Source organism: Mirounga angustirostris, unplaced genomic scaffold (genome assembly GCF_029215605.1).
Source record: "Mirounga angustirostris isolate CCGP_5_RB_7025 unplaced genomic scaffold, mMirAng1.0.hap1 SCAF_15, whole genome shotgun sequence".
Taxonomy (NCBI): domain Eukaryota; kingdom Metazoa; phylum Chordata; class Mammalia; order Carnivora; family Phocidae; genus Mirounga; species Mirounga angustirostris.
In genome coordinates, this window is record NW_026991723.1 from 24,986,609 (window position 1) to 25,000,848 (window position 14,240).

At 35.0% G+C, this 14,240-nt stretch overlaps 1 protein-coding gene across 6 annotated transcripts in view; it reads right to left on the reverse strand.

Annotated features, from left to right (window-relative positions):
• GKAP1 (G kinase anchoring protein 1) overlaps nucleotides 1-14,240 on the reverse strand; it is a 70,917-nt gene that overhangs the window by 34,130 nt on the left and 22,547 nt on the right. For 5 of the 6 annotated variants that reach the window (XM_064580010.1, XM_064580008.1, XM_064580013.1 and 2 more), the window contains exons 5-7: nucleotides 13,196-13,273; nucleotides 8,593-8,716; nucleotides 6,217-6,239 (exon numbers count right to left, since the gene is read on the reverse strand). In XM_064580010.1, coding sequence (XP_064436080.1) covers nucleotides 6,217-6,239; nucleotides 8,593-8,716; nucleotides 13,196-13,273 — 225 coding nt within the window. The remainder of the gene's footprint in view (nucleotides 1-6,216; nucleotides 6,240-8,592; nucleotides 8,717-13,195; nucleotides 13,274-14,240) is intronic. The other variant, XM_064580012.1, reaches the window with a different exon arrangement.

Sequence of the window (14,240 nt, forward strand, 5' to 3'; positions counted from 1 at the left end):
AAATAAAGAAGCAGAATTAATCTATGATGATAGAAATTACAACAGTGGTTGCCTGTGGGGGGCAGGGGATGACATGAGAAAAGGACTGGCATGGGGTAGAAGGGAACTTTCTGGAGTGATGAAAATGTTCTTTACCTTGTTAGGGATGTGGGTCGTATATTTATATGTGAAACCTCATCAAATTTCACTTAAGACGTGTATATTCTATTGTGCGTAAATTATACTTCTTAATAAAAAGCAAACAAACCTAGCTTCCCACTGAGTCCCTATTTCCTACGTGAAGAATACATCATTTATAGAGTAAACTGACAAATATTAATGCTTGATCAACAATTCCTTTCATACTTCCAGGGACTGTAAGACACCTTTAGAAGAACAGCTTCCCAGCTTTATAGTTTTAAGATACATTAATACATGGTAATATGCAAACCTCAAATGCTCTATCTATGTGTGCGATTTCTCTTTCACTACACTTGAATGCTCTGAACTTATTTCAAGGGAAAATCTAAATAATGGCATTCTTAAATGAGCTCTTATATTAAAGATGACATTATATATGGGGTAAGTCTACCTTCTTCTCCCCACTAGGACAGACTCTGGTGGACTCAAGTCTTGAACTTGAGATGTTTATTTACTAAGCCCTTATCATGCAACACATAGGCTACTCTCATGGAACTCACAATCTACTGAAAAAGACCAAAACTAACACATAGTAACAAATACAGTAATTAAGCACTCTTCCATATACGTCAGAAATGGCAAGTGCCTGTAAGACACGCACTTTTTCCTCTTTTATAAATGGCAAGTGTAATTAATCGATAGTGAAATTTTTTGCTGCTGAATAAGGATGCAGTCTCACAATACTACTTCATGCAATACTCCACTAAGCAGAAGACCCTAACAATGTGCTTGAACTAAGAGAAGAAATAAAATCTATGTGCCTCTGTTATGTTGTAAAAATATATGGAAGAAAGAGACCCAGAAAGGCTAGAGAAGGTTTCAGTGAGAAGAGAGAACATTCATTCATTCATCAACCAACTTCCCCATTTACATTACCTACTACGCAACAGGAATTAGGAAAACTAAATCAATGAGATATGGCCCCAGACCTCCAGGAACTCAAATTCTTTTTTTTTTTAAAGATTTTATTTATTCATTTGAGACAGAGAGATACCGAGAGAGAGAGCATGAGCAGGGAGAGAGGCAGAGGGAGAGGGAGAAGCAGGCTCCCCACCGAGCCAGGAGCCAGATACGGGGCTTGATCCCAGGACCGTGGGATTATGACCTGAGCCGAAGGCAGACGCTTAACCGACTAAGCCACCCAGGCGCCCCGGAACTCAAATTCTAAAGAAGCGAAACAATGATAACAGTGTTGAGTGTTATGAAGTATATACAGAATATTCTGGGCATCTGAGACCAGGAAAAAAATGACTCTTTAGCCAAGTTCTGAAGCATTAGTTTAGGCAAATAAAGATGGCAGAAGAGTGACATCACATAGATGGCAACTTAGATTGTTCCTGACTTCGCTCCCTCTCTCAGAAGAACTAACAACTATTCATTCACAAGACACCACTGAAAAAGATGGAAGAGAAGAATACATAGGTAGACAAGGTAGCATGAAAAAACACAGTGTGTTCCGAAAAACTCTAAACACTTTTCCATGGCTTGATGCAGGTCAATCGTGAAATATGAGAAAGATTTTTTCAAAAGTAGTAAGGGAAGGGAAATAGCTGGGAGACTATTGGTTTCATAAACTCTCCTCTACCATTCAATTACTATTATATGCATGTATTCTTGAAGTAAAAATTTAAGTTTAATGAAGAACATACTCTAAAAAAATAATGGATAAAGGAAATCATCATTAATAGCTACAAAGGCACTGAGTGCAACTCTGAGGGGAAACTTTATAATGGTTGACAACATCTGAACCCATTGATCAAATTTTTAAATAAACTTTTAACTTCAGAATACTCTTAGATTTACAGAAAAGTTTTGGATGACAGTTTCCACATATCGCTCACCCCATTTCCCCTGTTGATAACATCTTATATTATTATAGTATGTTTTACCACTAAAGGACCAACACTGATACAATACTGTAACTAGATTCTACATTTCATTCACATTACACTAGTTTCCCCCTAATGTTCTTTTCCTATTCCAAGATTCCAACCAGGATATATATTACATTTATCATTTCTCCTTAGCCTTCTCTGTCCATGACAAATTCTCAGACTTAGTTTTTGATGACCTTGAAAGTTTTGAGTTATTCAGGTCAGGTATTTTGTAGAGTGGCCCTTAATTTGGATTTGTCTGATGTTTTTATCATGGTTTGACCGGGTTTATGTGATTTGGGGTGGGGGGCTGGGAACCACAGAAGTATAGGCCATTCTTATCACATCGTATCAAGGTTATGTGCTATCAACATGATATATCACTATTAATATTAATATTGATCACCTGGTCAAGGTTGTGTTTCCCAGATTTCTACAGTGTAAAACTAATTTCCCTCCCTCTTTCTGTACTCTACTCTTTGGAAGCAAGTTACCAAGCACAACCCATACTCAAGAAGAGTGGAAGGAGTTAAGCTCCCTCTCCTGGAAGGGGAATATCTACACAAATTATTTGGAATTTTCTGTAAAGGAGATTTGTCTCTTGTCTTTTATACATTTATGTGATCATTTATGTTAGTAATAGCCATTTCTTTAAGGAGATCAATTTTATCATAAAAATAACCATTCTATGTCCCCTAATGTGATATGATAGAAAGCATATCACACCATGTAGGGAATATTCTTGCTTCCCTCATCTCCTCAAAGAAAAACTGAACTTTAACCTATCAAGACTCAAAAGCTAATTAACAATTTATAGGAAATCCTATAAGGATGTAACCTCAAGATCCCCTGGTAACCATTCTATCTGTCAGGAGGTGAAGCCTTAGATAGCAACTGAGACTTGTGAGAGAAATGAAGAATCCTAAACCTATATAAATCCCTGGATCCAGGCAACTATAAGGCCAGCTCTTTCCCTATCCTTCCTCGTTTGTTATACCACCCAAATAAGCATCTCTTTCTTGCTTATGTTGGATTGAGTTGGGCGTCTCTTACTTACAACATAAGAGGGTTAACAAATATAATAAACACAAATAAGGAAAGGCATGGGAACAAAAATGAGTTCAGGACATTGAGGAGTAGGAAACAGGCTGAGTTGCTTAGGAAAAGCTAGATTTTAGGTGAGATTTTTAAAAACTAGGTAGAATTTATTTGCTTTTAAAATTTAATGGGCTATTATTGCTGTTCTCCTGTATCTTGGTAGTGTTAACTATAGGGTTCAATTTTTAGCATATAATATTTAATTGCACACTGATAATTTATCATAATTTTAGAAATCAACAGAGTCAACCTTACTTTTCAGCTAATATAATGAGGACCTAAATGAATAAGTTATTCATCCAAGCTCATATATCTAAGGTAGACATGCAGGAAGCATTGTGCAAAAAAAGGAACTAGGGTATGGAGCCAGATAAGACCAGGTTTGTTCCCCCGTTCCCTCTCTCACCCAGTGCTTTTTATTTTTGATGTAATTTTTAAATACACAGTACATAGACATAATAGAAAACTTCAAAATTTACATTGTGAAAAGCAGCCTCTCTCCTATCCCAATAAGCCCTCCTCCCCCCACCCTTTGACAACCACTGTTACAACTTCTTGGGTACTCTTCTAGAGATAGTCTATTCAAGCATATTGAAGACTTGACCTTTTAGACTTTAAGACATAGGATGATCACTAAAAATTTTAAAGCTATTGAATGGTACTAGAAGGACTGGGGCTGGGGAGGCAAGATAAAAGTGGAGCTAAAGAGGAAGCAGTACCTATGAGATACTCCAACCTGCAGCACCAGTGTTTAAAAAGGCAACACGTGAAAATTAAAAACAACTTTAAGGATCAAATAATGCTCCTTAAAAGGCATAATCAGTTAAGGTTTCTAAGAGGAATATACAAGCACCTATTCTTTATTCATTCTTCTTGTCTAGAATTCTTATGGGATGTTCTTGACTATACTGAAGAATGGGTAGGGGACTGGTGTAGCAGTGGCAACCAACACTTCCTGGTCATTTAAGGAAGAAAAATTAATTGTTCCCATCCTCTACTCCTGCAAATGTCAATTTCATTCTAATCATTTCAAGGTGAGAGAGATTACAAAGAAAGCATGGAGATTAATAACATAATCAAAATGGATGGAGAAAGAAAAAGGGGAATGATGAAATCAACCTGAGAACAAGTTTAGATGGCAGTTAGAGGAATATACAGGAAGTTCAAGTACTCCTCATCACCTAGCAATAAAGTAAAAAAAAAAAACAACTTTTCTCTTTTGAATTTTATCCAGTAAATACCTGATTTAAGAAGGAATGGATGAGATGCATACTGTTCTCAAGAGAGGTTAGGAATTTTAAAGTTCCCATGGGGGAAAAACATCTCTTGGCTTAAGTTAGAGATGGAAAAATAAGTCAATTACTGAGCATACATATGTAACAAAGACTTGTATACTTTTAGAAGTAGAAAGCATATCTCATTTTAGACTTGAAATCAGACATTTTTTTCAGATTTATTTTTGAACTCTCTGAAAAAGCTCTTCTAGATTCCTAGAGTGATGGCATAAATGCTACAACACTTAAATATTCAAGTCCCAACAAAGTGACACCTCTAATGAAATGGAACATAACTTTGGTATATTTTTAACAAGTATCAAGGATAATGTGAATTACATGTTCTTTTGACCAATTTCTTAAAGTAGTTATGTAGGAAATAAATTATAATTAGACTGCATTTACAAAAGTAGAAAATGTCTTAATAATTAGGATCATTCAAAGTGAATTTTATTACATATCAAATTATTAACAGAAGACAATCAGAACACAGCTCTAGAACTATAATAAAAGACAAAATATATGCTGTGTCACCACCTATGCTTGTTTAAATACAACTTGGATGGAATATATTAAATACATGAGATCCTGTCAGTCTGAATTTTTTTTCCTCTTTCAAATCAGGAAAGAAGGAAAAGCATGAAACAGTTTATAAAAATTATTTTTCCCTTCACTAACAGTTGCTGGTAGTCTCTTAGGAATAGGGTGTACTATTTGTATCTGCTTTCTTATTTGCATAAACCTATCCTCCAAGTAAGTCAATGGATTAAAAAAATGGAATCAGTCCAAAAGTACTTGTTTTCCGCTTCAAACATAAAATGAATACTCAGACTATATTTGTGGTCATTTAAATTTTAATCTAAAAAATGGTGACAGTAGTTTTTAAATAAAAAGAATTTCCACCATCCATTTTAACAAATCAATTTTGTGCTTGTGTGCATAGTTAAGGACTATAGACACAGAGTTATTTATATGTGGTTTCCTAGAGATGATTTCATTTTCCTGACCTGTCAAGCAAATACTTGAAACAACATCAAAACTGGTCAAAAACCATATATGTATTACAACGTGAAAACAAGGAACATCTCTGACCATTCAAAAAATCAACTGATGGAATTACTAACAAGAATATATACATAATATAATAGGGAAACTTCCAAATTAGTAGTCAAAATAACTCCTAACATTTTATTAGTACCTTCTTCAATACTAGAAGATATTTTATAGTAGTACCTCCCAATTCTAAAAGATTTGTAGAATCTGGTACTAGAGTCTTAAAAAAAAAAAAGTTATCAATAGCCCTAGGAAGTTATGTGTAGGGAGCACTACCCTCTAATGGTGAATTAAGAGTAGTATATGATCGATAGCTATAAACTATAGAATCGTATCTTATCTCACAACTTCCATAATTCCAAAATATCTTGAGACTTTGTTTCAGGATATCAGGATATTTTTAATAAAGACTGGAGTGTTACACCACTTTTCCCTAAAATTTTAAGCTTACATGTGGTAAATCTTTGGTGTGGGTTAGGATACTAAATGAGGATACTAAAGCCAAATAATATACCTTCTTCATATTTCCTTCATGCAAATGGTATTTTTATTCTACTGTAATATATTTTATATCCTTATAATAGCCAGATCGACAGGACTAAATTCATTCACAACAAATCTATGCGCTGTCCTTTAAATGGTTAGGTCTCAAAAAAGACTTACTGCCAAACAGTGAAGTGTTATTCTTAAAATCATCAAGTGTTTTCTAGAATAAAGATGGTTACAATAACACTTACCTCAGTCTTCTTACTAATGTGATCTGTAAATGAAAAAAATGATGAAAATTCATTGAAAAAATTAACAATATTAATATTTTATTAGTATTAATAATTATTATACCCAATATGTAAAAATATTTAAAGTAACTGAGAATTTTAAAGTTATAATAAGAGTTACAGAAGTCATTTGGGGGTTATCTAAGATATCAGATTTCCCTCTCTAGGTATAAGATGTTAAATTTCAACATATAATTACTAATTTGCTCTGCTTAGGGGCTATATCTTATATCCCAGTAAATGCCACCCATACCACAGGGTATTATTAAATTTTAAACATTTGAATTCTAAATAATTTAGGTCTTTGGTTTCACACAATTTGGGGGGGGACAAAAAAGGGAAGCAAATATGTCTAAAATCAAATCACAGGGTACTGTAACTGCAAAATTGTACAGAACACTGCCTTTGTGGAAAAAAATAAAAAGGAGAATAGTAATTTGTGTCCTTTAAACCTCTTAGTTTCTTTATTTTAAAAATATACATCATAGTGATGTGATAATACTATCAGAAATCTTAAAAACTGATGTATATTTATAAAATGAAAAGAAAGAAGGCAATAAGAAATATATCCAGATTAAGCAAATCATTGACTTAGTAACAACACAGCATTTCTGGAAAGGGATTACAGAATGAGGAAAAGGAAGACATAAGGGAATCCATACAGATACAAGGTTGAAACTAAAGTACATAGAGGTAGTAAGTGTTCTTATTTAAATTAGAGATGACTGGGATATCTAATATTTAACATTGCTTCTTGTGCATAGAAGAAAATTTCTCTTCTCAAAGACTAACAATAATTTAATAGAATAGCAATCATATGACTGAGAATTTAAAAGCTGGTCCAGCTCTCTAAAGCATCTGTTGATCAGAATAGGGTCTGTAAGTATAATAAATGTCAAAATCACAAGTTTCAGCTCAAGCTACAAAATCCTAATTATTCCTAATTTCCTTTTTATTCCTAACGTCACAGCCATTCTAGTGTCTAGCATACAATGTAATGCCAGAACCTGAGAAAGAATCATGACTGCTTTAATCATGTCTTGAAATAGTCATCTACCTTCCCTTTAACAGTACCATACTGATGTCTTTCTTAATCCAACTAATAAATTTACATAGTACTTATAATCAAACATGAAAAATAAAGAAGTTTTCAAAAGCATTCTTTTCATGTTTCTGCCTAGTTTTTAATGAAATATATTTTATATAAAATCTTTCTTGCCAAAATTTAAACGCTAACATACATCTGTTCTTTTAACCTCAAATAAGAAACTTAGTAAGAGAGGCAGACTATAGGAAAAACCATCCTGATCCTTAAACCAAAGCAATATAATGCTCTAAATTTATTCCTAATTTCACAAATAGGCTTGCTTCTGAAAACAGTAAAGTATTTCATTGTGGGTTTTTTTTTTTTTTTAGATTATTGCTGTAGTATTAATACTCACAGAACAAATGCCCAATGTATTAATTCATATGAATCCAACAGATCACTATCAATGAACAAACAACTGTTCATTTGTCAGCAACTATTCTGACTGGCATAAGCACAACGCTGTCCAAAAAAATTTTCTGTAATTATAGTCATGTTCCATACCTGTGCTATCTAATGTGGAAGCTACTAGTCACATGTAGTTACTGAGCATTTGAAATGTGGCTATCGCAACTAACGAATTTTTTTATTTTAGTTCATTTTAATCAGTTTATATTTAAATCGCCACACATGAATAGTGGCTACCATATTTAACAGTATAGACTTAGGGTTTTCACGATTCCCCACATCAAAAAAAATGTGCTTTATGGTCTGTCTTCAAAAGTTTGGTGAATGGTGTAGTTTCCTTGTCTTCTCTGTTCAATAAAAAAATACAAATGATATTATAAAGTTTTCTGGTAGTAAGTCTCACTCTAAAAATTTGTATTTTAATTTTCTAAGGTGTAGTTCCAGATAATTTGAAGAGGTTGACCAATAATGGGTGAAATCTGAAGATACTATTCCTGGTCTAGTGCAAGTCCATTCACTTTATGTATAAGGACAGTAATCATGTTTCAAGATGACTCAAAAACTACAAATACAATTTTTATTTTCAGTGAGTTTTAGAAAACGGACAAATTCCGATACAAAAAGATGTATTTGTACTGAAGTTTTATGGGGATTTAATGACTACTTTTAAACTACCCCCCCAAATTGTTTCTTTCCAAACAGGTCTACATTTTTCACAATCTCAGTAACACATTAACAAAACAATTTTTACTTATTTTAAAAATTAACAAGGAACTTAAAACTTAAGTATATAAAGACTTAAAATAGTCTCTCTAGCATAATAGATTTCATACATATATTACCTTCAGATTGAAAATCTTTTAGTGATACTGTGAGAGGTTTGTCTTTTCCCTGATGATTCTTTCTTTTATCTTTTTTATTCATAACCTTTGACTGAGTTGAAGCATTTTCAGCATTTTCATACTCCTAAAAAGAATTACCAACAATAATTAAGCTTGATTTACACTGGTAAAAAATCAGCATACTGTTATAGGTAATATATTAGAATTTTATTTTTTAAAGGTAAACTGCAAATAAAAAGAAATCAATACTTGAAGCTAGCCAAATTGTATAAAAGCATAGCTTTTTTTTTTTTTTAAGAGAGAAAGCACACACGCAGGTGGGGAGGGGTAAAAGGAAAGTGAGAGAGGGGATCTTAAGCAGGCTCCACTCTCAACAAGAGCCCAACACAGGGCTGGATCTCATGACCCTGAGACCATGACCTGAGCTGAAATCAAGAGTTGGACACTTAACTGACAGCCACCTAGGCACCCCAGGATAGCTGTTTTTTATTTATATACTCAATCTCTTGCCTCTTAAACATTAAAATAGAAACAGAAAGCTATACCTTGTGGTTTATAACCTCTCCTAGTTGCCACTTCTTCTTTATTTCGGGACCAAACTTAAGACAATCATCTATAGTCAATTTCCTTTCTCACCACCTCTGCCAAATCTGGCTTCCCCTGTTCTCTGCCACTAAAATTAAGGTCAACCTCCCCCACAATGCCATATCCAAAGACACTACTTTTTCAAACATCTCTTGGTTTTCTCAATACACTCTGACTACTCTTTAGTCTCCTTCACTGGCTTCTCATTTCCAAACTCTTCTCACCATTATTCCATTCTTAAGCTATTCTTTTGCTTTATACCCATTGTTCCTCAAAGTTTAAAGTTCTACCTATACACTGATGATTTTTGTATGTACAAACAACTCACTGGACTGTTCAGTAAGCATCGCCAAACTAAATATGTTCACCCTGCCTTCCTTACTGGATCCTCCAGTGAGGACCTTGTTTAATGCCACCATCACCCACACAACTGTGTAGACTAGAAACCTGCGTCACCTCTGTCTGCTCTTCCTGCAGACTTTATATACAAATTAGTCACAAGGTCTTGTTGAGTTTATCTCCTTATATCTGTTCTCTTCTCTTCAGACCTTCTGTCATTTCCTTATCTTCTTTGGCTGGACACTGCAACACCCTCTAATTTTAGCCCCTCAATCCATCTTCTACATGGCTATAGCATGAGTTTCGAAAATGAAAACCTGAAATCAATCTAAAAGTTGAAAATATTCAATAGTTCTCTGCCAACAGATTTATAAAGCCCAATCTCCTTAGCCGGGGGCATGAGATTCTTTATATCCTATCCTTCAGAAAGTACCTCTAGCAACTCCAAATCAAAGACACTATACCCTTTCACATTCACATATCCTGTACATTTGCCACTCCTTCCCTGACAATGCCTACTTTCTCTGGCCTAGACTGTGACCTTTTAATACACCTAGTAAGACTCCTCTGTAAGAATCCTTTTCTAAAACCCATCCCCATCAAAGGCAAAAAAATTCTTCCATATTTCTGAATTCCCACTGCACTGAGAACATTCATCTCTCAATGCTATACATAGTAATTATATGTATGTCTTCCTCCTCTACACTCAAGGACTGGGACCATATCTTTATCTTTCTATTATGTGCCTTGCACATTTTGGCTATTCAAAAAAAGATTTGGCAAATGAGTAATAGAACAGAATAGAAAATGCCACCCCAGGGGTGCCTGGGTGGCTCAGTCAGTTAAGCATCCAACTCTTGATTTTGACTCAGGTCATAATTTCAGGGTTGTGAGATCGAGCCCCACATTGGGCTGTACACTCAGTGGGGTGAGTGCTTGAGATTCTTTCCCTCTGCCCCTCCCCTCCATGCACACTCTCTCTCTCTAAAATAAATAAATCTTAAAAAAAAAAAAAAAGAAAAAATGCCATCCTAAACTTTAGCTCCTAAAAAAACTCTTACACTAAAATAATTATAGTTATTTTATTAGAATATTGACTTAAAACTCAATGACTACATTAATGCAATCACATCAAACTAACCATTGCATAAAAGAGGAGTTCCTCCCTTCTCTGAAAGTCTTTATTGTCTGATAGAACCAATGCTTTTGGGTAGCAGGCCTATGGCCGTGCCAAGAAAACTGGCTGGGAGCATGGTATTTTATCAGCACTATCTACTCTACTCCTCCTCTAAATATATAGCTAGTTCTTTTAGCTTTAGAATCTAGACATATATCTCACAACAATAAATCATTATTATATGATAGTATTCTATTTGATAAATTTTATCTCTGAAGTAAGCAAGTCAAGAGATTTTTTTTTTATACTTTTCCAGTGTAACTTGAAAGGTCTATTTAAATAATGAAATAATAGGAAAGCTAGCTGTGTTCATTTTTCTAATTGCCAGCTTTGTGTTTAAATGGGCGACTAACAATAAGGATCGTAGTTATTCTTGATTATTCAGGATAATCAGACTAGGGACATGGAAAATGAAACTAACACATATAATGTATGAAGTCTTTCTTCCTTTTCCCTTGAACTACAAGTAAAAAGCAAAATCATCTGCTCTAGATTTTAATTCCTCTCTTCCCTTCATCTTAAGTGAAGGAGCTAGTGTACAATGACAGCCTAAAGGCCCTTAAGCATGACCAGGGTCATTTATGATCAAATACAATCACAAGCTGAATACATTTTACAGACCAAAAAAATTTCCAATGCATGTAAAGGACTAAAATATCAAATCCTATAAAAATAATAAATGCTCAATTTAAATATAGAAACTAGAAGCCAACACTACCTTTTACTTAAGTGTTCCTATAGTTTCAAGCTGTACAATGCACTTCAGCAACCCAATATCACAGTTTAGATAAAATTCAGAGTTCACAAGGCCAAAACATCAGAAATTGCCTCACATTTAGTTAATTGTTATATATCTTCAGCAGAAAATCCCTGTACTCATTTTAATTTTTAAATCTACTTATTTCCTGTGTTTATTTAAAATAAATTAAAATAGGGCACCTGGGTGGCTCAATTGGCTAAGTGACTGCCTTCGGCTCAGGTCATGATCCTGGAGTCCAGGGATCGAGTCCCACATCGGGCTCCCTGCTCGGCGGGGAGTCCGCTTCTCCCTCTGACCCTCCCCTCTCTCATGCTCTCTCTCTCTCATTCTCTCTCTCTCTCAAATAAGTAAATAAAATCTTAAAAAAATAAAACAAAATGAGTTAAAATAAATCATCTGCTATTAATTTCATTTCCTCTCTTCCCTTCGTCTTGGGTAGACTAATTTCTTAAGGAAACATTCCAAATCACCAGAGTTCAGTCTGTTGCCTCTCAAAACCTAGGGAGTAATCTTATTATAAAAGCTTTGTAACCTGGGTGGCACAGTCAGTTGAGCATCCAACTCTTGGTTTCCGCATGGGTCATGGTCTTGGGGTCATGGGATCGAGCCCCATGTTGGGCTCTGTGCTCAACACAGAGTTTGCTTGGGACTCTCTCCCTCTGCTCCTCCTCCCCACCCCAGCTCTTTCTCAAATAAATAAATAAATCTTTTAAAAAATTATTTTTTAAATTTTTTATTGTTATGTTAATCACCATACATTACATCATTAGTTTTTGACGTAGTGTTCCATGATTCATTGTTTGTGCATAACACCCAGTGCTCCATGCAGAACGTGCCCTCTTTAATACCCATCACCAGGCTTACCCATCCTCCCACCCCCCTCCCCTCTAGAATGTTTTTCAGAGTCCATCGTCTCTCATGGTTCGTCTAAAAAATTATTTTTATTTATTTTATTTTTTTATTTTTTATTTATTTTTTTAAAAGATTTTATTTATTTATTTGACACACAGAGAGAAAGCACAAGTAGGCAGAGAGGCAGGCAGAGAGAGAGGCAGAAGCAGGCTCTCCACTGAGCAGGGAGCCTGATGCGGGACTCGATCCCGGGACTCCAGGATCATGACCTGAGCCGAAGGCAGTCGCTTAACCAACTGAGCCACCCAGGCGCCCTATTTTTTTATTTTTTTAAAGATTTTTTATTTATTTATTTGAGAGAGAGAGAATGAGAGAGAGAGAACACATGAGAGGGGATAGGGTCAGAGGACAAAGCAGACTCCCTGCCGAGCAGGGAGCCCGATGCGGGACTCGATCCAGGGACTCCAGGATCATGACCTGAGCCGAAGGCAGCCGCTTAACCACCTGAGCCACCCAGGCCCCCTAAAAAATTATTTAAAAAAAAAACTCATAATAGGGGCACCTGGGTGGCTCAGTCGTTAAGCGTCTGCCTTCAGCTCAGGTCATGATCCCAAGGTCCTGGGATCGAGCCCCGCATCGGGTTCCCTGCTCTCCAGGAAGCCTGCTTCTCCCTCTCCACTCCCCCTGCTTGTTTTCCCTCTCTCACTATCTCTGTCAAATAAATAAATAAAATCTTTTAAAAAAAAAACCTCATAATAATATTTTGTTACAATGGTGAATTTTTAGGACAAGCTTTAATGGAGAACTTTTATACAAACTTCAGGAAGGTTGGTCCTAACCTCTGACCACTTAAACTTCTAAAATATCTAAATCAATAAATGTGTAAATACCTTTTTATGTTCTTCATATTCTAATTTACTTAGCAACAATGCCTTCTCAAGATCTGCTTCAAACATTTCAGATGTCAGCTAAAACAAAAAGAAAGTTTCACAATTATGCCACACTAAATAACCGTGACAATATATACAGGAAAGGAAAACAAATACATTAAAAAACAATCTGGGTTCTCCAAATATATCTATCCATGCCAAAGTAGAGAACCCTGTATTTTACAGAAGATACCAAAGCAAACTCCCAATTTTGAGGTTTCTATTTCCCTATTCACTGTCAATTATATATTATACGTCGCATAATTTTTTCTTTAGTAAAAAAAATTTTACAAAGAAATTGACACTGTATTAGAGGTCAATGACGGTATCCAGTTTAAGACACAGAAAATTGTAATAGTGATTACTACTCAAAAATGTAATACTGAAAAATAACTCAATAAACATTATAAAACATACCATTCCCTTAATATAAAGTAATCCACAGGTACAGAAACGTTAAATAAGGTGACCAAATGTTCTGGTATATCTCCGATGTTCAGAATAATTATTTATAGTGCACCTTTTTACCTCCATCCTTTTATTTGGTTGTCTTACCTTTAAGGTCATCTAATACTATAAAAAAATAATTCTTTAATTTGTGATCTATATCTTTTGGTTCCTCTTTCCTACCACTCAATATCATCTTAACTTCTTCTTACTTACAATCTAGCTCCTACTACCCTCTAATCAAATTACTCTCCAAAATTGGCAGAGAGAATCGCTATTGTAGGTGAATGAGACTTTGGTTTCTACCCCTGGAGATAAGGTTATGTCTGCAGCTGAATACAGGAGAACTGCAACATGACAGGAGTAAACTTCCTGGATTTGTGTACATGGATGTGTCAACTTATGTGGACTAGATAATAAAGGCACAAATTTAGTGGACATCTCTAGTGTTTGTCCAGAATCCCTTCCTTTATTCCTGTGAATAGCTATACTTCACCCCAATGTCCTGTGATTCTAGTAGGACAGTCAATCACATAACCCTGTATACCACCCATCACCA